We start from the raw sequence: 25,020 nt of genomic DNA, 5'->3' as shown, positions 1-25,020 counted from the left end.
CTTAGTTCTGTATGCGTCAGTCTGTACCTTCCAAATTCTTTTTTCAAATAGTATCTTTCTAGTCCTATTAAACATTTGATTTACCTACATTATTGGGGTAAATAGTCTGTTGTTCATCAGTTCTTCTTACTTGGAATTCAGACCATTGTCTGAACTTTTCTCACGTCATTTATTAGTTCTCCTTCAATTTTTTCAGCTAGTTTCACATATTATAGATTAATAATTTGTTTCCTCGTCTTTTAAACACTTTTCTTCTAAGTTTTTTCCCCTAGTTTCCTTTATCCTATAAAATAAATTTCTTAAAAGTTGTTAATTAATAAGGCTCCCCCACATTTTTTGATCTTGCCTTAACCTCAGCATTTTTGCCCGGTTTTATTCGGCTTAACTATTTGATTCTGTATTTAAATTTATTATCTCAATGACATTTTATATTCTACTCTGAGGAATATTACTGAGGTCTATGTCAGGTGTAATATTAAATGCCTGTAATACGGAGGTGAAAAGACACAGGCCCTGCCCTCTAAGCAGTTACAGTTTTTTGAGCAGGGCGAATCTTATTCAATCTATATTTTAATCATTTGTCTATATTATTACTTCCTTAAATGAGTTTGTAACGTATATGATCAAGTGGGGCAAATGAGATTACTTATAAAAATGAGGAATAAGGAATACAAATAAAATGAAAGTGAAAAAGAAACTCACCTTTTACTATTCTTCAACTTTTTATTATACTGAGGTCTAAATCAAGTAAATTTGAAAAGTACTTTACCATAGCTGTGCACTTTTAGGAATGAGATTTATTCACTGGGGAGAGATTTGCAGTAAGGTGGGAACTCTTTAAATTCAGCATACAGTTAGCTCTTTGAAGGACTTTTAAATCTTCAAAGATGTATCGTCTTAAATATTTCATATGATTGTATCAATGTTTTATTCCTTTCTAGGACCATCAGAACCGGTTGGAAAAATTTGATGGGAATGTTGCTCACATAAGTACTTGGCTTTATCAAGCTGAAGCTCTCTTAGATGAGATTGAAACAAAACCAGCAAGTAAACAGGAAGAAATTGTGAAGGTGACGAATGCAGAGATCAGTACCACCTCTCAGAGTGGCAGGTTTTGCTGTAGTCTTTTCTCCTGTGGAATGTGTCCGGTTACTGTGCACACGTTCTTCCCATGCAGTAGATTCATTAACTTTTATTTTGGTGGGCGAAACAAGTCTTGAATGAGTCTTAATATATGAACAGCTTACTCAAGTTGATTGTGTTGAAACCCTTTATTAAGCATCACAGACCTTTATTTAAATGACCTTGAATTCTGAGTTAGCATCGCGGCTCATGTTCGGTTTTGATTTTTCCCGTGTGATAATTTTGTGTTTTCTTACAATTAGCGTTTACTCTCTGAGCTGGATGATGCCAGCCTCCAAGTTGAGAAGGTCCGCGATCGAGCCGATGTTTTGATGAAAGCTCGTGGAGGCTCAAGCAGGGAGCTTGTAGAGCCCAAATTAGCTGAACTTAATAGAAACTTTGAAAAGGTGTCTCAACACATCAAAAGTGCCGAAGTGAGTATATTTTTATATAAAACTATTTTTCATGTAATTGTGTATCTAAATGATAGATGGTAGATTATATGGCATATACATTAAAAATTTTAAAACTAAATTTTTCTTTGAATGGAGCATGTGTTCTTATTTATGATTTTGCATATGAAGGAGAAAAAATATGAAATGAGTATTGAAGAAAACCACCCAGTCGAGAGAAGTTTTCAGAATCTCCACTGAATGTTAAAATTGACTAAAATAATGAGACTAATTCCCAGGCTAAGCATGAATATCAACTCAATATTTTGTAGACATACTTTATAAACTCGTGTACACTATATACTTGTGAAATTGTTTTTGTGTTTTACATGCTGACACATTGCAAGTAATTTCACAATTTAGACTTAGTACAGAAAGCTACTACCTGGTTTTATACATTTAAAAAGGGCCTTATATACATAAATAAGAGAATAATAAATAAGAGCATTCCCAGAAAACAGTATTTATTTATGCGTCCGTATTTCAATTTTTCTCCATGTGTATATCTTTTCTCATTCTCTTTCTTCTTACCCTTGTTTCGTGAGGGGAAGAAATGCAACATTTTATTATATGGTGTTCACAAGGAGGGCGGGGCACGTGGTTTGTGCTCAGTAATAATGTTTCTATTTCATGAAAACATTTTGAAGATTTGCTAGGGAAAAAAAACCGAAACAAAACCACATAGCAGATATTGGAATTTATTCAAACCAAAGGTGTTCATTCTGACAGAGGATTTTGAGTTTTTTAGGATCTTGAATATGGCCATATGATGGCGTGTGTTAGTTAATTCCACCTCTAGAGAGTTGTGTATTGAAATTATTTAGGAGGAATGATCCTCTTTTTTTGCAGGGAGTGAATATTGTCTAACTCTGCTTTAATTTGAAATATGACATAATAGACCAACCTATCTTTCATAGCATATGAATATATTTAGATTGGTCACAATTGAAGACAAACAAAAGTCTTGCTTTAACTTTTGTCTTGACCTTACCTCCTTATATCCTGACTCATGCTCATTTATTTTTTTTAATAGCTGTATGGGAGATTTTTCTTGGCATAAAAGAGTAATATATGAGACATAGGTTGGAGTGAGAAAGAGTGCAAAGGAACAAAATTATCATTGTCCCCATAAATAACCTCTGTTAACATTTTGGCATACATGTCTATTCTTACTCATGTACATGATATTAAAATATCACAGATTTTATATTGTTTTATATATTCTCCTTTGACATGGTTTTTAAAGACTATGGAGTATTCCATTACACAATCTGTTAGAATTTTCTATCTCAGTGTTTCCACTTTTATTGTGCTTTTATAAATACTGCTTTGTTAAAATACTTTTATGCATGTCTTTTTGATCATCTCTTAATATGCCCTAGGATCAATTCTTAGAGTTCCTTGAAACTGTAGCAAAAATTGTATACATAAATACTGTTAAATAGATTTTCTGGAGTCCTACAGAAAGTTTGGGCCAGTTTATATTTTCACAATCAGTGTCAGAGTGCTAGTTTTCCCATGTTCAGCCAATGCTGCATGTCATTTTCCTGCACAGTATTTGGTTTTATTAAAGTTGTTACATTGAGTTTAGTCGCATACATGTAAAGTCTTTCTAAACATATATTGTCTGAAAATACCGCATCGGAAACTATGCATTTCTTTGAATTTTGAGTTATCAAAATCCAAGGGGAATTCTGGGGAAAGGTAACTGGAAGACTTTCTTTGGGATGTACCTGTACTGAGTGGTGACCCCTCTTTTTGTCTGTGGCCATGGCAGAGATGGCTTTTGGATCAAGGTCCCATTTCCTGCTGTGTTCACATATAGTCTTAGAATCCGTCACATAGCATTCGAGGCCACCACAGTCATTTGCATACTACTTCACATCCCTTTCTTAGATTTGGGAGCAAATGGGTAATTCAGAGAAGCCCACCTTGGTGAAATCATTGCTGTATGAATGAATTCAAGTCGGTTCACACAAATGCTAGTTCTCTCTTGACATGCCATCCCTCTTATTAATGATGGAAGGTCAAGTTAAGAATATTGTTTCAAAGAACACTTTTCCTTCTACAGTTGCTAATTGGCCAAGAACCATTATCATACCAATGTCCGGACACCACTGAATCATTTGAAACTGATGTGCCTTTCTCTGACTTGGAAAAATTAGAAAATGACATAGAAAATATGTTCAAAGTTATGGAAAAACACCTGGAAACCAGTCATGAAGATGAAAAGGTTGGTTCAAGGAGATTTTCAAAACTGTGGTGTACTCAGGTTTCTTCGCCGTTAATTATATTTTTACATTAATGTTTTTTACCCAAATGTCTGCCACACATGACAGAACAGATCCAAATGTGATCTTCTGATGAGTGTCAATGTAAGATTTGCTACATGATTTATGTGATGTTTTAAAAAAAGAGACACTGTACTTTCTAAGTAAAGGTAGTATTACCTTAATGCTATCTAACTTCCGCTAAACTAGCATTCTTTATGAGATATTTTAAGTTCAAATATAAAATATGTCAAGAGACATGAATTTTTATTGTACATAATTCAGATGAACATATCTTGACTCATACTTTATAGCTTAGTTCTCTTATTTGGGTACTGATAGTAAGTGACCCTATGCATTTTTCTTCTGAGCAAATGTTTTTCTTTTAAACATTCAGATGGATGAGGAGAGAGCCCAGATTGAGGAAGTTCTACAAAGAGGAGAACAAATGTTACATCAACCTATGGAGGATAATAAGAAAGAAAAGATCCGTTTGCAGTTACTACTTTTGCACACAAGATACAATAAAACTAAGGTATTGTTGTGGGAGAGTTTCTGTCCACTTACGTCAATAACTATTCAACCCTGTCATTCAGATGTTAGATGTTGTATTCATGGACACGCCAAAACAAACCATTGGGAATACTATCTCCTTCTCCTTTCTAGTATGTATTGCTAGATATGTTTATATTTCTGGATAGGGCAAGTGTCAAAGAAAATAGTAACATAAAACATCTCTTGGTTTTCTAATAATGTACTAAACCTTTAAAGGGATCTATCCCTTTTGGTTGTGGCTTGCTTCTTTGGGTCTGTATTTTATATGTAGAAGTGTTGACTACATTAAAAAAAATTCTAGTTTACAAATAACCTAATTTGTGAAATTGACAAACTATAATTTAGATTCTAGAAAAAGATGCACTGCCAGATCCCTTTTCAGTGGCCGTCTTCCCAGCTGCATTATAAATGTGCTGGTTTTCCCCAGAGGTCTGTTCTTGTTATAAATACATGCAAACATCTAGATCAAAGACCATGTTATTGAGTCAATGATTTTAGGCTTGAGTCTTGATGTCATTTAGGAATTGTGGCTGTTTTCAGGACTACTAACTCAGGGAACATGTATTTATGATCATTTTGCTATCACCTTTTCATTTGCAGAGGAATGTCATCTTTTAGAATATCGTTTTCAATGTAGGGACATATGAGGTGTGATCAAAAGATATGGTGAACGTTTAAATAAAAAAATGTATTACAGTAAAAGATACATTGCCATTAATCCCCGTCAGAATACTCCCCCCACTTTGAACACACTTATCCCATCGTTCTTGCTACTTTCTGAAGCAGTTCTGGAAGTCCTCTTTCGTGAGTGTCTTTAGTTGCACTGTCATGGCTGCCTCAATATCCTCAATCAATTCAAAACATTTTCCTTCTATGGTCATTTTGACTTTGGGGAAGAGCCAGAAGTCGTATGGTGCCAGATCCAGTGAATAAGGTGGATGAGGACACACGGGAACGTTTTTATTTGACAGAAATTGCCATATACCAGAAGTGGTGTGTGACATAGAATGTTGTCATGATGGAGAATGAAGTAAAGACACTCACGAAAGAGGACTTCCAGAACTGCTTCAGAAAGTGACAAGAACAATAGGATAAGTGTGTTCAAAATGAGAGGAAGTATTGAGGGGGATTAATGGCAAGGTGTCTTTCACTGTAATACATTTTTTTTTTTTTTACTTAAACATTCACCATATGTTTTGATCACACCTCATAGTGAAAGTGTCAAGGAAGCTACCTTAATTCATCAGTAGATGAGCTGTGGCTATTTGCAAGTAGTTGACAGCATTTATTAAATTATGGCCACCTAGGAGTGAAAGTCTTAACTCCTTGAGGACTAGTGGCCCATCCCAGAGAACATTTTATTATTTATAAAGCTCTGATTAGGACACAGAAAATACTATTATTAGGGCAAATAAGTAGTCCACTCAGTCTAGCTTAATTTTGTCTGAATTTAGCATGTTAGGACCTATTGTCTTATTTAAGATATTCATGTTCTGTAATACTGTTCTCAAAGGTTAAGATTATATTGAAACTCCCATTGAATTTCTATGTTACAGATACATGTTTACTTTACTTATGTTTTCAATAGTGAGGCCCAAAATTATTTAACCTGTGAGATTTTATAAATAGGTAAAATGATAATGGTATTAAAATGTTTTATTTTATACAGAACTTTATGATTTGCAGCATATTCTCATTTCCTCGATAAAATAGAAAAGGACCTGTTATGTTTTCCTGTTTGCTAAATGAGTTTAGGTGGCATAAGTGAAACCACTGAAGCATTGATTTATTTATATTGTTTAAGAGCAGGCGACAGATAAAAATTAGAATGGAGATTGTTAAGGGTTTATAGATAGCAAAGCAGGGCAAAAATATAAAAAATTAAAACTAAGCTTTTAAATTTGGGTTTAGGGCATTGAACTTTTGCACGAAAGAGTCTTATTATTTTTTTTCAATTTTCTATTATTCCTTGTGGGGATATTTTAAGAGGTGTGCGTTATTATTATTTTTAATGTTTTTCCAGGCAGTCCCTATTCAACAGAGGAGAACAGGTCAACTAGCTTCTGGAATTAAATCATCAGCACTCCCTACAGATTATTTGGTTGAAATTAACAAAGTTCTACTTTCCATGGATGATGTTGAATTATCACTTAATATTCCAGAGCTAAACACTGCTGTCTATGAAGACTTCTCTTTTCAGGAAGACTCTCTGAAGGTAAATCTCCAGGCAGTGCACCAGAATAGCCACAGTTAAAGTAGAAATAACAGAAGGAATTCGTCAGTATGCCTACTGATATGATATATAACTTAAAATTTGTGCCGAGGAATTAATAATGTGTATGAATAATAAACCTTTCTTGTATCCATCAATGAAACATTATTTTTAAAATTTTAATTTTTGAAAAGTAGATATGATTTTCAAGTTATTAATTCTTTACACCATTTGAGACATTTTTTAAATCAAACACATGCACAAACCATATTCCTTTCTTATAAACTTGATTGTCAGTTGATGTGTAATTTCAGCATTCACCTTGCCACCTATACGGATTTAAGATTGGCCAATGGCTGGGGTATGGGATGGCATACTGATTGTAAGTTAATTAGGGATCTGGAAGTTTTTAATTAATTCACAGAAGTGTTAAATATCGTCAAGGCTTTTCCATATAATCTGATTGCTCTCGTGTAAAGTCACAATAAAATGGCTAACAGATTTGATAGCTTTGATTGTTTGATAGCTCTTTTCTGTCATTTTAATTAGCATTATTAGATATTTGAAAATATAAATAATTTTAGCTTCAAAGACTTCATTACCGTTACAGAATATTATTGAAGTTTTTTATATGTTATGTACAAATGCCACTTGGAACACCTATGATGATTTTTTTTTCCACCGTTGGGATATTATGTATCATTTCTCATACCTTGACCAATACAGGGTGTTGTTTTTTTTAATTTCTAGATTTTTGTTGTTGAGTTATATGAGTTCCTTATACATTTTGGATATTAGCCCCTTATTGGAAGCATTGTTTGCCAAAATCTTCTCCCATTCGGTTGGTAGCCTCTTTGTCTTGTTGATGGTTTCTTTTGCTGTGCAGAAGCTGTTTAGTTTGATATAGTCCCATTTATTTATTTCAGCTTTTACTTTCCTTGCCTTTGGGGTCAAATTCAGAAAATCCTTTTCGAACCCAAGGTCTGTGATTTCAGTACCTATGCCTTCTTCTCTGTAGTGTCTAGTTTTGATAAGCAACAATTATTATGTCTCATTATATTTTAAATAAGTGTTATACAACGTAGTATTTTGGTCTGTAATTTCATTTTTTTTTATCTCTTTGCTGGATGTTGTTAATGTCTGACAATTTATTTGTAGAATGTCAAAGACCAACTGGACAAACTCGGAGAGCAGATTGCAGTCATTCATGAAAAACAACCAGATGTTATTCTCGAAGCATCTGGGCCTGAAGCTATTCAGATCCGGGATACACTTTCTCAGTTGAATGCAAAATGGGACAGAATCAATAGAATGTACAATGATCATAAAGGGTACGTGTAAATTAAATTGATATTTAATTTAAAAAGGCCATGACAAAGGTCATTACTGTAAGATTAATGAGAGTATGTCTAACATCCTTGTAATAGGCCCTGTTTAATTGTGATAAGTGTACTTCCTTAAAGAAGGAGGAAAGAGATCACCTACAGATGATCATTTGCAATACAACATGTTAATAATTAAAGGAAGCACTTTTAATTCTTCATATCTAAATAGTGTCTATTTTCTTTAAAAAACTTAAAAAGGTTTTCATTCATGTTCACTTTGTCTGTGCACTTGATGATTAATGTGAGTGGAGAACAGAGACAGGGACAGATAATTGGAATCCATGTATAACTGCAAACCCGTTTTAAAAATAACCTTCTGTTTAATAGAATGTTTTTGAGCCTCCTTCTTTCTATATTTTGATTGACTTGGACTATTAATAGGTAGAAATGAAAAAATGATAAGATTTTTGTAGGTAACTGGATATGTAGTGGAAAGACAAATAAGATGTGAAATATCTCAATATAAAGTACCATGTAAGAGGAAAGTTAATACAGAAAAACACGTTGATAAACTTTAGAGACATACGCAAAACAACAAGGCATCATGTTCTTCCTTTGTTTGTTTGTTTGTTTGTGTTTTAGCTTACATATTTCATGTGATTATACTGTCTTTGAAAAGATAACTTTTAATGGCCTTTTGGTATATTCCTCTGTATGGATTTTTAAATTTATCTCTGTACATTTAGAGAATATCATTTTGTGTATCTCTTTATACATACTTCAGACTTTAATTAGATTTAATTATTAGTTGAAGACTATATGGTTGAAAAATGATATTTTAGGGCTCTGGATTGCATCATGAAATTGATGATTATATCCTTGCCAGCAGTATATCAGTATATGCAGAAGTGTCCTTCTTACTGAACCCTTGTTAGCATTGACAGGCCATTTTTTTTTAAGACCGTTGCCAATTGTGTAATGATGGATTACATATCAATTTTATTTTCACTTTTTTGATTTTCAGTGAGATTTCAATATTCTTACATATGGTTATTGTCCTCAGTGTTATTTCTTCTGTCAGTTGTTCGGTCCTGTTCTTTGCTAACTTTTCTATTGTGGCATTACTATGTACTTATTAATTTGCAAAAGCTTTTTCTGCATTAAGGATATTAACCATTCATATTTTTGTTTATTGCTTAATTGTTCACAGCTTTTCATGTGCCCTTTAATTTGGTTGATGGTGTTTTTGACGTCTAGAATTTGTAATTTTATGTAATTAGATAATTACACGTCTTTTCCTTTGTGATTTCAGTTTGTTTACATGCATATAAGTTACCTGTTCACTGTGAGATTATTCAAATATTTATATATGTTTAAAAAATAATTTTGTTTGATTTAAAATTTACATTGAATAACTACTTGAATTTTATTTTGATATGTGTTTTGTGTCAGTGGTTCCTTATGCTGACTCTTCAGTACCAATAGTAGGGTTCACGCATCTCAACTTTTTAAATACTCCTCAGATCATTTTTTTGTGCAGCCGGAGTTAAGAATAATCTGTTCTATTTTGCTTTATTTTTCTTAAATGAATAACCAATTTTCTCATTATTTTTGTTGATTAACATAGTTCTTCCCTATTGTTGTTGATAGTTCCTTGATCATAATTTTAATGCAATCCTATCTTACATTTATTTAATTTTGCTAATTCTGCCTTATCAAACCAGCAGTTTTCATTTAATAACATAACATTTTAATTTTAAAGTATTCTTATAAAAGTTTTTTGTCCAGTACAATAACTTTTATCTTATTGTAACTTTAAAATTAATATTCTTTTTCTACATTTGTTCTTTCAATAACATTTTAGTCATTTCAATCACTTTGTAAAAATATGATCAATTTGAAATGAAGTCTTTCTCTCATTGGTTGATTCCTTTTCTGTGTCTTCAGTAGAATTTCGAAGGTTTGTCTACACCTTTTTCCAAAGGACTATTACTCTTGGTAGTTTTGTGCTTTTTATGTTTGTTATTATAGAGTTGGTGTATGGTAGCTTTCTTCTGCACTCTGTGTGTGTGTGTGTGTGTGTGTGTGTAAAATTGATGTAATTAGCCTTTTTCATTGTACATTTGTATATGATGATAACTTTTTCTTTTAAAAAAATTATCCTATTTGCATATATGCTTCTGGCTAATGTGGTAGAACTTCAAGAACATTGTTGATTAGTAATGTTGATTTCAGACATCCATGCCATTTTCTTCTTTATAAAAATGTTACCTTTTAGAAAATAATATATTGCATGGGGGTTTTCAAAATTCTCAGCATTTGACCATATTCTCTTATGTTAGAAAATTCTCCTCTATCATTTCTTTTATTTTATCATTTTTATTTTTTGTTTACTTGATTACATTTGATAGAAGGTTATTGCTGTTATTCTGTTTCTCCCAGCACGTGGATATATTAATTGATTTTTTTCGTATTCCTATTCGTAATTTTTGGTTTGTTTTTCTCTCCCAATCTTAGTACCTATCCTAAAATATTTATTTTTCTCCATCCCTATTTATCTATTTTTTACAAGCAATAAGTTGCTTTCTATTCTGTTCTTTTTCATAAAGCATCAAGGTCATGGTAAATGTCCTATGCTTTCATGGTTTCAGTTATCAGTCAGAATCGTACTAGGGTGACCACCATGTCCATTTGTCTACACCAGGTCTCTGTGCTGTTTTGCCTACAAAACTTTTCAAGCTTTGTTGGCCAATAGTAAAAGTAAAATAAATTCCATGAAAAGAAACAGATCATCTCTCTTTGAGAACTCCTTTACGCCTACTTTGCAATGGTTCATGACATTCTTATTTTTCCAAATAAGCAATTTTAGAGCCATGTTAGACAAATAATGGAGCTCCTTTTTCCCTGTCAGAGTTCTTCCCTTTCTTTAAGCCTGTTATTTCTTTCTTCTTATCTTGGATCCTTGGATCCTCATGTATCTTCTGTACTAAGAACATCTCCTCAGGTATATATCCGCTGTATCTTCTTTGCTGGCCCTCACTGCTTGTGTGAACAAAGTTCGGACTTCTCATGTAGAGCTTAGAAGCTTTTTAACAGTGTTCTCCAGATGGCCTAAATTCTAATACTTTGTACATAGTGTTCAAAAAAAGGTTTCTTCACTCATTTCATATAAACTTGAGTAAAATTTTTTTGCTTTCTGTACAGTCCCAGTTTTTGATTCTTACTCAGAATTCCATCTTCTACCAGAATAGTGGTTTATCTTAATTTCATCAGGCATTTTCCCCCATCATTTAACAAGTTTTTGAAATTCAATTTTATCATAAGAAAACTTCACCCATTCATCAAGGTCCAAAGTTGTATAGTGTAAAATAGTAGACAGGGCCTTATTAAACAGTGCATAGTGCTATGATGGGGACAATGAAGGAGGCCATGTTGGGGACCTTGAGAGGGAAGGCTTTCTGGAGAATGTGAAGTTAGTCAGGTGAAGGAATAGAGAGAATGCAACATTGCATAAGGTCATAGACAAGAGAGAGTGTGGTGCTTCTAAGGAATTGAAAATAGTACAGTAGAGCTTGAACTCATAGCAGAGAGAGAAAGCCAGAAAGGTCTACAGGGACCGTATCGGAAGGACCTCGTGTATCACGTTAAGTAGTTTGTGATTTACTCTGAGAACATAAGGGAGCCATGGCAGTATTTTACCGGGGGCGGGGGGAGGGGGGATGACAGTCTGCTGATTGTAGAATGTATTGGTAGAGGACAAAACTGAGAGCCAGGAGATGCGTCTGTGCTTGACATGGTGGTAACTTGATTAGAAAAGTGGCTGTGGAAGTGGAAATGAGGGGAGCATTTGAGAATTAAATTGTTGAATCAATAAAATCTGAGATTGGTGGGGCGTTGGAGTAAGCAAGAAGGAAGAGTCAAAAATGAGCCCCAAGTCTCTGGATGAGGACGTAGGTTGGTGATGGTACCCACTGCTAGAGACCGGAAACCTAGGTGGTGAGATGAGTGTGTGGCGGAAGGTAACAAGGCCAGTTGGAACATGAGAGACAGCAAATTTACATGTTTCTACTTCAAATCCAATCTAAGGTTGGGGTAAGGCTTGGACCTTGAGTCCTTTGACCCATAGCCCTTCATAATTCTGTGCTGCTGGATTCAGACAGGAGGTGATGGCTTTGCAAGTTCTACCTGAACATGGCTCTCCTTTTTTTCTTTTTTTTCTTTTTTCATTTTTACAACTCTTTCCTAGACTATTTAATCTAGACTGCTTCGATTTGCTTGAAATTCACGTTCTGTTATGACGGTAATGATATTTACTAGGTTTAATGTGACACTTCTCAAAGTCTTTAGATTTTTGGAGCAGCCTTTCTAGCAACATTTTCTATTCATTATTGCAGCATCTCAGAAGTCAAAATTTGTGTCTGTTATTTAATTACTGCACATTTTTATAACAAGTAATGAAGATTGTCTTAATATCTTTGGCAGTGTTTTGTTTGAAGTGCTCTTGTATTTCTCATGCCCAGTAGAATGTTGCTTCCCTGTGGGCACTCAACAAATATTAACTGAATTTTCAAACTGATTTTTATGGAAGAAGGAAATATAAACAGTTATTTAGGAGTTAGCAATGGTAGGGACCATTTTATTTCTTTTTAATAAAATTTTTTTATTATATAAAGTAAACATTTCATTAACATTATGAAAACCTCAGAGATAATTTTCTAAACGTCTCCTAGCACTGCTAGTTTAAACAAAGGATGGCAGTAAATTCTTTAGAATCCTAATCCAACAAAGCTTTTCCTTTTTATACTTATTTTGGGTTCCAAATATGACAAGAACTGGAGTTTGACTTCATCTTATTTCTGAAGGAGTTAGATTTGGATGGATCTTGAGAATATCATGCTAAGTGAAGTAAGTCTGATGGAAAAGGACAAGAGCCATGTGATTTCACTCATATGTGGGATATAAACCAGAAACCAATAAATGAACCAACAAAAACAAACCAACTCACAGACAAAGATAATAGTACAGTGGTGACCAGAGGAGAAGAACAGTGGGGGCAGGGTGAAGAGAGTGAAGGGGTTCAACTTTATGCTGACAGGGGGAGACTAGACTTTGTGTGGTGGTGAACATACAACACAATATACTGATGATGTGTTACAGAGTTGTATACCTGAAACTTACATAGTGTTATTAACCAAGGCCACTCCAATAAACTTATTAAATAAAAAAAATAACGGAGTTAGGTTTAACTAGACATCTCTGTAGTCCTTTGTCTTGTTGCCTAACCTGGGCTTTGCAGGTCCTTCCATATTGTGCTATGTTCAGGTGAATGGAACACTCTGGATTAGTCTGCACAGAGTATGTTAGTCTGTTAGGCCTGCCATAATAAGATAGCACAGACAAGATTGCTTAAACAACAGACATTTATTCTCACTCAGTTCTAGAGGCTGGAAGTCCAAGAGCAAGGTGTCAGCAGGGCTAATTGTTGGTGAGGCCTCTCTTACTGTCTGGCCGATGGTCACCTTCTCCGTGTCCTTATATGGCCTTTTCTCTGTGCCTGTGCAGACACAGAGAAATACAGAGGGTACCAAAAAAAACGTATACACATTTTAAGAAAGGAAAATAAAAACTGTATTAAAATTGTAATACAATGAATGACGTGAGCATTCAGTTGATTAACTGCATCTTTTGAGCGAACGTCATAGGGCACTTTGCTATCGTAATTCAATTCAATTTTGAAAAGTAATACCTAGACAACATCTCTGGTATCTCTTCCTCTTGTCATTAGGACAATAGTCCTAGGGGTTAGGGCCCCACCCTCATGACTTCATTTTTTTTTTGTTGAAAGGGTGGAATTGAATCCTTATTTACAGGACACTGCAAGATATGAAATTCCACATAGAAATAAGAAACCCATCGACTTCATTTTTAAAATGATCACCGTAAAGGCTCCATCTCCAAAAAGTTGCTTTGGGGGTTAGGGCTTTAACATATGAATTTTGGGGTACACAATTCAGTCCATCACACAGAGATAATGAAGTGAAAGGAAATTTTGAAGTGTTTTGGCCTTTCAGATTTTGCTCTACCCGGGAACTAAGTGTCCTGGAAGTAAAACACCATATTTTTTTTCCTAAGAGAACAGTCATGAATCATGTTTTACATTTTGTGGTATTTGAAATGTTAAGTGTTTAAAGTTGGGGGCGTTAACTGCCTGCCGCTGATCAATCTTGATTTTCCAAGCCTGAGAAGGCTATCTTTTCAGTTAATAAGCTGCCTAGTGTGTGCAGGTATGTACGTGAGAGAGAGGGAGGCAGAATGGGGTGTGGGCTGATTGTTTCACACTTGATATAATGCATGTTTCTCTAAAATGAATCATTAACTGTAATCCACTATGAAAACTAATCCTGTGAAGCAGTGAGCTGTGAATTCACTCATTTGCGGGCTCTCAATTTAAATGAGTTTTGAATTTCCTTCTTTGAAAAATTGGTTCTAGACAGCCCTGGAAAGTTGAGAAACCTGTTTTATTTTGTTTCTTGTCCTCTAGTTATTTTGATAGGGCTGTGGAAGAATGGAGACAGTTCCATTGTGACCTTAATGACCTCACACAGTGGATAACAGAAGCTGAAGAATTACTGGCTGATACCTTTGCTCCAGATGGTGGCCTGGACTTAGAGAAAGCCAGGATACATCAGCAGGTGAGTGCTGTCCATCAGCGAATGGGGATCTGCTGAAAAGGTGGCACGTTTATCTAGTATGTGGCATTTAAGACAGATTTCGAAAGCAGGGGCTAAATATATTAATTTTTCAGGAGCATATAGACAATCTGTAATTTGTGTTCCAGTTCTAGTTTCAAAGATATAAGAAAAAATGCTTATTTATAATTTTTAATTAGGATTTTAAAGAAACTTAAAAATCGTTTTTCGTGGCTAAAACAAAAAGCAATTTTATTTTTAAAATTTTATATTCAGAATAACATTTGTAAAAGTTTGTGCCCTAGACTATATTAAGGACAGAAAGATATCAGCCTACCTCACCTCTGTTTTCTGTACTTAAACATTTAGGCATCTTATTTCTTCTTTTATGGATAATTATCATAAAAGTTAATTATTCTTGAGTTGTATCCGGGCAGCTGCTCATGTAAGTCTAATTCAGTCTTGGAAAATATAACAGTAGCCAAATCAGGTATTTAAAAATAATGGTTGAAAGCAAGAAAAATTTCAATTTACCGTTGTTAAAAACATTTTCTCTGTTATTAAACTTGAAACTATATTTAGTATAGAATGTTCATGAAGAGTTAGCGAATGCTTTTATTTTTCTCATATACTTGTTAAAGCATTTTCTTACTTTTAGAGTTATAGAGAAGTGCTTAAATTTTACTTTAAAATAATTTCTTTTAAATCTGTTGCTTAAAAATTTACAGACCAGTGAAGCAATGTCTCAATAAAATGCACAGTGAGGTTTACTTATATGTGGTAGGACATAAGGATGTATGGGTTTATTTTTCTTTTTAAGAGATGCTTTCAAGCACATATTTCCAGATAAGAATCCAGTTTAATCAAACATGATGGATGCTTCTGCTTCAATGTTGTAAACAGCTGTTATTTACTTTATATTATTTGTCCTGTTTCGCTGTATTTTGACTGATGACATTCATGAGAGTAGGTTAGATTTCAAAATAGATTTTATTAAGTGTGTTCATTGAAATGTAACTAAATTGTTTTTAAAATACCTTCTTCATGAACATAAAATATCCTTCCAGGACTCTGTTCGTCTGATCCTTAAATTGACACCATGGTACCTGGGGGGATCCATCTCATCAGAACAGTTTTGTTTAGCAGTAGAATTAATATTGGGTTGTACTCTGTTATAGGAACTCGAAGAGGGAATCAGCAGCCACCAGCCCAGTTTTGCAGCACTAAACAGAACTGGGGACATGATTGTCCAGAAACTGTCCCCTACCGATGGAAGCTTCTTGAAAGACAAGCTCGCAAGTTTAAACCAGCGCTGGAGTGCAATCGTTGCAGATGTGAAGGCTCGGCGGCCAAGGTGATTAAGACACAACAACTTCAGGGCACAGGGATAAAATTATTTTGGGCAGAGCCTTTTTAAGATACTCTCAGATGAGTTCAAAGTTCTTTTATTGTCTGATATTACAGTAGGAGTTTGACTGTCACTTAAGACCGCCACTGTCCATATTCTGCATTTTTAGAACACTGTCCTTTATATTCAGGCAGTCCATAAGGTCTCACTTTTCTATGCAGGGATCATATGTGTAAAAAAAAATAAAAAAATTATTTCTGCTTATTTTGATATGGTGACCATGTGGCAGGAACTCGAAGTAGTTGAAAGAACATTCTGGACTTTCAGTCTGAAGACGTGGGTTCAGGGGCAAGCGTCTCACTTGCTAATTTCCTGACTGGGCCTCACTAGATCGTTCTTAGTGTCAAAGGGTACGCTGCACCCAGGTACAATATCAGTGTGTTGTAGATAACATGGTTTCTCTTCTAGACTGTACAATAAATGTGATATATTATTGTTTGTTTTTATGTCAAATTATGTTACAATGCCCCGGATTTTATTAGGGTGGATTCTGGTTCTAAACATGTTTGCCAGGGAATATAATACTCTATATTATACATATTATTTTACATATTACTTTAAAATTATTTTAAGGTATTATTTTGAGATGGTCAATATTTAATGATTTCTACTTTGCTTAATACATTCCATCTCATAAATGACCTTTTTTGGGGAGTTTAATGGTAGTTTTCGGTTAAAAAATTGCAGATATGTTTTTCCTGCTAATTTCGACTCTGTAGATGCTGTATAATTTTAGTGATAATCTATTATTTTGTTAAAGGCTAATCTTTTTCAAGTCCAATACAGGCATACCTTGGGGATACTGCGGGTTCAGTTCCAGACCACTGCAAAAAAAGCAAATATCATACTAAAGCAAGTCACACAATTTTTTTGGTTTCTCAGTGCATGTAAAAGTTATATTACACTACACTATAGTCTAAGTGTGCAATAGCATTATGTCTAAAAAACCAACTGACATATCTTAATTAAAACATACTATATTCCTAATAAATGCTAACCATCTAAGCCTTCAGTGAATCGTAATCTTTTTGTTGGTGGAAGGTCTTACCTTCAACTTGTAATACAATGCCATATCTGTGAAACACATTAAAGTGAAGCACAATAAAAACGAGGTATGCCTATGTTATAACACGTAATATTCATGTATGAGTATTTGACGTTTGGCTGCTTTTTATAAAATAACATCATCTATTTTTTGTATTTTGGTGAGAGGCAAATAATAGTTTGTATGTGTGGGCTGAGAGATTGCCACGTGGCAGAGATCATATTTGTCACCTTGTACATATTGCCTCACTTAATCCTCACAGCTACTTTCTGAGGGCACTGTTAGGCCAATTGCACAGCTTTGGAAACTGAGGCTCAGAGAGGAGAGGTTACATAACTTGTTCAGACTCTCACAGAAAGTGATGGTGCTTAAGCTCTTAAATACTGTGCTGTGCAAACTTGGAAGACCACAGAGCTCTCTGGCAGAGTTTTCTCCTCTGTAAATGAGAACTGTGGTATCTTCTCAGAGGAGTGTCATGAAGATAAAATAAGTGTTTGTAAAAAGCATATGCCCTAACTATTCATAGTGAACACTTAAAATATCTAGTTCTTATAATAGGAAGTTAACCTAGAACTTATTCTCCAAGCATGCCATTGCTGAATTTTACCAATGATTTATCGATTGATTTGATCAATATTTATTGAGTCTTGTGTTTGGCTCTGAGGATACAGGTATAACTAAGGACTAAGAAAAAGAAAATAATTAAAGGGAAAAAATGCTATGGTGTGATTAAAGAACACATTGTTAAGAAGGTACAGTGTTGTCCCAGAGGCAGAGGTGGTGGGCCGTGGAATTGAGGCACCACAGGGGAGGGATCCTGAAATGGATTTTGAAGCATTTATAGCTGTTCTTATACATACCTCCTAGGGAGGGTCTTCTAGGGAACAGAAGAACAGGCAAAGGTGGGAGGCATGAAATAGTATGGCCAGGTAAGAGATCTGCAAAAGTTAGATGGAGAGGAAGGTTCAGGGACCAGGGCCAGGATTGGAAGCTGAGGTCCCATAGGATTTTCTATGCCATGCTGATGAATATGCATGGAGAATCCTTCTAGCTTGAAGATGATCTATCTCCTGGTATTCATAAGGAAAAAGATACACCTGCTGGCATGGTATTAGCAATACGTGCAGAAATTCCCCTAAAGATTTTTCAGTAGATCTCTGTGGAGCATGAGTAATTATTGCTCACAGAACTAATAATGTGGAACCAATACATATTTTACTGTTTTTTTAAGAAGAGAAACAAATAATGAATCTCTTCTCTGACATCTTATATTTTAACTAAAGCAGTATTTATTTTCATAAATTTATGTTTTACTTCGCTTCGTGTTGTCACTTATCATAAATTGGGGCCACCTTGGAAATTTAAGAGCTTATCTATGTACTGTAAGCACCCGGTTTCATCTGTTTTTGTATTGCATGCCTGTAGTTCAGTACTTCCACAGTTCAGCAACTTACGGTCTTATTCCTTAATGAGCAATTGTTACCTACTGTTTGAGCATGAATTTACAACTTGTTTTTACTCTTAGGGATACCATTGAAAAATATAGATATTATTTAGCTAGTTTGCAGGTGAAAATCTTGTGTGACTCACATATGTCTTATTGAAATTACTTGATAAAGTTAGTTTCCTTCATAGATATATTTTCAAAATACTAAGTTAGTCATCATTATTAAACATGGAAATTTGTATTCTAACAATTTTTTTTGAAACACAAGGTATGTAATAATATTTTAGGTGTTTTCAAAAGTTATTTTACTTAAATACTCTTCGATACAAAGGGTAAATTACCTGTTTTGGTATGGATAGTCTTCATAATTAGTACTATTGCTCGATTTATTTATGTTTTTCATTTTGAAGCCGTGCTCTCTCCTGATGGATACTTAAAAATGAAAACTTGTGATTTTTCCGGCGATTTTCATTCTTTTTTTAAACATTACTGATTATTAAATATATGTGTTTATTTTGCATTTTATTATACATATGCCACGATTTAGGCATTTTTGTGATTAAAAAGACAAAGTCATAGACATAAAAATGTAAATTCTTATTAAGAATGACAGCGTAATTCATTAAAAATTGTATTCTATTTTTAAATCAGTAGCTAGTAGTAGGAGCTATAAAAATAATGGTACCACCACCAAGCTCTAAATAGCTTTCAAACCTTTTTTAAAAAATACATGATTTGGTTTGTCATATAAATTCAAATCATATTCCCATCTTCTGATAGACGGTTTATATACTTATGTTATTCTTACAACATTTAAAAAATCTAATTAAGGTAGTTTTTTTTTTTTTATACTCACATAACTATTTGTTTTTCTATATCTTTTAAAACTTTTGCTTTGTATTTTCTAGATCTCTTTTTATAAGTTGGCTATATTCATAAATAATAGCTAGTTTAGTGAAGTCCAAATTTGCGTTTTTCTTGTATTTTCTAATACTTGTAAAAATTTTTCATTCTCAGTATCTTGCTCTGTTCTTATTTATTTCTTATGAATAAAGTAGAGTAATAGCTGCCACCAATGTGAATAATATGTTACATAATGATGTCTCCAAGGAATACTCAAAGAGAATTATGTGTTTTTCCTTATTATTTTAGATAAAGATATTTTTCATGTTATTTTAAATCCATTGTGTTGTACAATGGTATCTAGCTGTCAAAACATCTTTTGTATTAAATTTCTATATAATTTTTCATAATGAGAGAAGATAACATTCTTTAGTTTCAATTTTTTTGAATTTAATGAATGAAGAATTTTTCTTCCATTTCAGATAATCTTTAGTATTGCAGAATGTGTACATTACTATTAACACATTTAAATACATGTTAAAATAATTATTAGGAGTTATTTCTTATGTGATGTATGTAGTCTGGATATACAAAGTAAATATGTAATGTTCTATTAATACTTAACTGAATAATTTTTCTCAGTATTTTTAAATAATATATTCTTTTAGGCTAAAAGGAGAAAGTATGCAAGTGATGGAATACAGAAAAAGACTAGATGAGATTGTCTGTTGGTTAACAAAGGCTGAGAATACTGTGCAAAAGAGATCCACCACCGAGCTGGAAGAAAACCTGAAAGAATTAACAGTAAGTCGTTGGTCTCTATACTTGCCAACACTTTTTTATTGCACGGACATTTGCACTAAAAATAAGGTAAACTATTAGAAGAAGAAAAGGGGAAGAAACTGTGTACTCTGTGGCATATGTGGTGACCTTTAAAGAGGAATGTCTCTTTTTTTTTTAAGATCAGCTATAATTTTGTTCATGCCAAAATAAGGTTTTACTCACATAAAAATAATAAATCATGTGGTTTTAGTATTAGACCAAAAGTTTTTAGGATATTTTAAACTGACTTCATCATTTTAGAATATAATGTTGCTGTGAAGTATAGTTTTTGCTTTTAGGCTTAGAAGATAATTACTGATGACTATTTATAACATTGAATTTTATAGAAACTCAAGAAAACTCGAAGTGATATGAGAGTAACCCAGCACAGTTTACTCTAGGCTTATATGATGTATTAATGAAATGTATTCATGAAATGTTTTTTGTTGATCTGCAACCAACAAGAATTGGTTATAGTTGTATATGTATACTACATATAAAAACACCCATATAGATATGTAAACATAGCCGAATATCCATACATTTTTATATACATAAATTATGTTTTTTGTATTAAGAGTTAAAGTACTTGTTGCAGAACAATAAACATGATGAATTCATATTTTTATTTAAAAAATAAATTGTGTGTACATATACACACAGGTATGCATCAAAGTATACCTAAAATGATATCCACTCATTTGATAAGAGATTTTGTCTAAAGGAGTATGATTGGGGCATTTTGGGAAAGAAACTATTAGTAACGATGAAAACTATTATGTGGTTAAACAATTATTATTTTTTTTCCAAAACGTGGCAAATAGCTAATAAACTTGTTCCTGTTGTAACTAAAAATTTCATTAGTTTCTGGAACATCCCTTCGGTAAACAATTTGGAGGCAATCACAAAAGTTGGGGCAGTACGATAGGGTAGGTGGAGGTAAGGTAGAGACAGATACATAAAATGTTCCTACTGTTTTCTTTTTTTTGCCTTTCATTAAAATAGATATAATTTTCATTATCTAAGAATAGAATGTTACATTATAGATGTAAATATGATGTAATATGACCCTGTTAAGAGCCAGGGGTGGGGGTTGGGAGCACACAGGCACACAAGTGTGCACTGAAGCGGGTGGTCATTCCCGTATGTTACAGTTTGTTAGTATAAATCTAGGCTTCTTATAAGTTTATTTTCCACTTAAAAAAAATTAAATGTCCACATATGTAAGAATACTTTCCCAAACTGGGTTACTTTCTAGTACAGTTCTTGAGCTTTCTTCAATATGACCACCTTTTAACCACACCTCTCTTCTGACATTTTTAGAACTTAACCGATGAGATGGACGTACAAGGTGAAAAACTCAAATGGCTGAATATAACTGAATTGGAAATGCTTTCAGATAAAAGTTTGAGTTTACACGAAAGAGAAAAAATTTCAGAAAGCCTGAGAACTATAAATTCGACATGGAATAAGGTGTGCGTTCAGAATTACTGTGCTACCTTTCTCATGTTTCCTGATTTTCTTGTTATTGATTTTTTCATGTTTATTCATTTTGGGATCATGTAACTGTTTTAAGGCTGTCCAAATATGGGCACATTTTACTAGTGCTTATAATTATTAGTTTTTTTGCATCTGTTATGGCCAGAAGCATATATTCTAAAAGAATTCTTTTTATTTTACATGTCCTTTTTTGGCCTAGGAGATTTATGTGTTATATAGTACATTAAATAATGAATATGTATTAGAACAGGGGTGTCCAAACTGCGGCCCGCGGGCCAACTGCGGCCCATGATCCATTGTTAATTGGCCTGCAGCAAATTCCAAAAATATATTTAGTTTACTTAAATAAACCAGGTGAGGCAATACGTACTTCACCTCGAGTGAGTGGCCCGGCTGTTTATGTATTTTACCGCATATGGCCCTTGGTGAAAACCTTTGAAAAAAGTTTGGACACCCCTGTATTAGAATTAGGCAATGAAAAGCAAATAATTATACTCTGAAAATGAACACATTTACACTTCCTGATGTTGCACTTGACTTTTTATATATGTATGTTTATATTTAATGATCGCATTCATTCAACATGTATTTACTAGGTTCCAGGACGAATATAATGGCATGTGGCTACAAATAAGACTAAAATAAGGTCCTTTTTCTCATACGGTTACTTTCTTTGCAGTGGAAACAGTAACAGGCAGACAAAATCACAGATTTCTATTTATTTTGGTTTGACACAAACCATGTCAGATTATGAGGTCTGTCAGGGACATTGAATGGATATGTCTGTGCCCCTGGTTTGGATGGACCCCATATCAGTCATTTTCATCCCCCTCAGTCCTCTTAAAATGGTAGCCGCCAACCTGTATCTAATGATGTAGGTGCTTTATTGATCAGCTTCTCTTATTTCTGTCTTGATGAGTCACTGTCATGGATGACTTACATCTGTGTCTCCTGCACCTCTCTCCACACTCTGGACTTGCACCTCCATCTGCCAGCTCAGCAGCTCTGCTTGGATGTCTGCGCAGGCATCTCAGAGTGACATACAAAACTGAGCTCCTGCTTGCCACCTCCCTCCTACGCATTAGTATACTTCTCCTGCCTCAGCTATTGATAATTATATCCCTGTTGGTTAGGCCCAGAACCTTGGACTCAATCTTAGGATATGTGACTTACATCTCAAAAACAAACAAACAAAAAAACCCAAATGTTGGAGTTACTGTTATCAGTTTCTCCTTCAAGATACATGTCTATCTGATGGATGACTAGAAAACTAGATGCATCATGAAGCAAATGTAGCAAAATTTTAACAGTTATAGATACTGGATAGCACGTGGGTATTCCCTGCAATTCTTTCAACTTTTCCTAGGTTTGAAACATTTCATAAATTTGACTGTTTCTCACTACCCCTATTTTCCACTAGTTTCAAGCCACTATCATTTCTGTTTTGCTCACTGTAAAGGCATTTTCATGGGTCTCCCTGTTTCCTCCTTTGCTCTTTGTTAATCTCTTCTCAACAAAGCAGGGAAAATACTTAGTAAAACATAATTCAGATCAAGTACCTCCTCTGAGCAGAAACCCACTCATGGTTTTCTGTCTCGCTCAGAGTAAAGGCCGAAGTCCTTACTGTGACATCGTAGGCCTTGCGTGTGCTGGCTTCCTTCTCTCTCTTTGACTGCATCTGCTACTCTCTCACCCTTACACTCTTTTCCAGACATGTTGGCCCCATGTCCAATACGCCAGGCTTAGCTTGTGCATATTCAGTCAGAGCACACGTATTTATTTAACACAAAGTATGCTACTGGGTTTTGTGTAGAATAGGGCATGGCGGACACTGGGAGCAGTATGTTAGATAAAGCCAAGGCTTCCCTTATCCCAGGACTTAATATATTTTACTCAACCTAGGTGAATTCTGAATGTCCAAGACCAAGCAATGCTTATTGTGCAGAGAATTTGGGAAATACTTCTCAGGGGTATTTCTTTCATTCATGTGTTCATTCACTCACTGACCAGGTTTTGATTGGATTCTCACTTGATGCCAGGCACCATTTTAGAACTAGGAATACAGTAAAGAGTATGTCACTCCTTCTAGCCCAAGGAGTTTATCGTGGTGAGACAAGTAGAAAATTGAAAAGCAATTGTAACAGATGTATCTGCAGGGACATAAAAGTAGGGTTCCTATCTGGCCTGGGGGGTAACCATGGAAGATTTGTGGAAGAGGTTATACCCAAGCTAATTTAAAAGGATGGATGAGTCTTGGTCAGGTGAAGAGTGGGGAGAAGGACATTGCAGGGAGAAGAAGGAGCAAGTGAAAGGGACTGGAGGATATGAAAGAGCACAGTGCATTTGGGTTCTGGACGTAGCCCAATATGAAGTGGAAGGACGAGAGTTGCTCGCGGAATCCATATCTTAGAGGCCTCAGCATACATCACAAGGAATTTGAGCTCCGTCTTCAGAACAGTTCACCCTCTTGAGGGTGGTGGGTAGCTATTGATGGGTTTTAAGCAGGAGAAAATTTTGAAAGCTCCCACTATAGCTGAACTGTAGAGATGGATGGAGTGATCCTAAGGATGGATATCCTTAGGATATCAGGGTATCAAGTAACTCCTCTGAGCAAAGCCCACTGTCCAGATTAGGATAACTGATCTGGAAAGATCATTTAAGCATTAGACAATTTTGTGAAGGGGTTGTCAGGGAGACTGATGATGAATTCAGATTTGGACATGTCTGACTGAGAGCCAGACTGATATACTTTAAGGAGTCTTCATCCTCTTAAAACTCTGCGTGGTAAATGAAACCATTAGAAGCCAGGACCCACGGAGAAAGGCCTGAGTCAATGGTCAAAAGAACAAAATACCTACCCTGTAGAATGTTAGAATTTGGTGAACGGGCCGAGGAGAATGGGCTGGTGAAGGACACACAGAAGATGCGTCAGAAAGGTTGGAGGAAGGTCAGGAGTGCAGCATTCGCAGAATTCATGGGAAGGGGCATGGCAGCATTAAATGTTGCAAAGGGCCAGTCCAGCAAAGAAGTGGGTCGCGTTCTTGATAGTCCCATCTGTGGAGTGGGGGCTCAAGCAAGATGCTGTGGATAGTGAAGGTGGAGACAGAAGGCGTTGAGGAGGAAGAAAGGCAGAAGAGCTGTCATTTAGAGGAAACTTCCTCTTTGGAAAATGTATCCTCTTTGTTTATCTAGTACTCTTCTCTTTCTCTTTGGCCTGATGCTATAGGTAAGCAGAGAAGTGCCGAACACACTGAAGGAATGCATGCAGGAGCCCTGTTCTGTTTCTCAGACAAGAATTGCTGGTAAGATACGCTTTATTCCTTAACAGAT

General features: G+C 34.7%; 1 protein-coding gene across 3 annotated transcripts in view; it reads left to right on the top strand.

Annotated features, from left to right (window-relative positions):
• Positions 1-25,020, top strand: part of UTRN (utrophin) — a 461,045-nt gene that overhangs the window by 182,412 nt on the left and 253,613 nt on the right. For all 3 annotated transcript variants that reach the window (XM_081037226.1, XM_081037224.1, XM_081037225.1), the window contains 11 exons: positions 942-1,070; positions 1,386-1,556; positions 3,646-3,807; positions 4,242-4,379; positions 6,423-6,614; positions 7,770-7,942; positions 14,478-14,628; positions 15,804-15,979; positions 20,037-20,172; positions 21,514-21,663; positions 24,917-24,992. In XM_081037226.1, the coding sequence (XP_080893352.1) occupies positions 942-1,070; positions 1,386-1,556; positions 3,646-3,807; positions 4,242-4,379; positions 6,423-6,614; positions 7,770-7,942; positions 14,478-14,628; positions 15,804-15,979; positions 20,037-20,172; positions 21,514-21,663; positions 24,917-24,992 (1,654 nt within the window). The remainder of the gene's footprint in view (positions 1-941; positions 1,071-1,385; positions 1,557-3,645; positions 3,808-4,241; positions 4,380-6,422; positions 6,615-7,769; positions 7,943-14,477; positions 14,629-15,803; positions 15,980-20,036; positions 20,173-21,513; positions 21,664-24,916; positions 24,993-25,020) is intronic.

The sequence above is a fragment of the Rhinolophus hipposideros genome (genome assembly GCF_964194185.1).
Source record: "Rhinolophus hipposideros genome assembly, chromosome: 3".
Taxonomy (NCBI): Eukaryota; Metazoa; Chordata; class Mammalia; order Chiroptera; family Rhinolophidae; genus Rhinolophus; species Rhinolophus hipposideros.
This window is presented reverse-complemented; position numbering and strand designations above follow the sequence as displayed.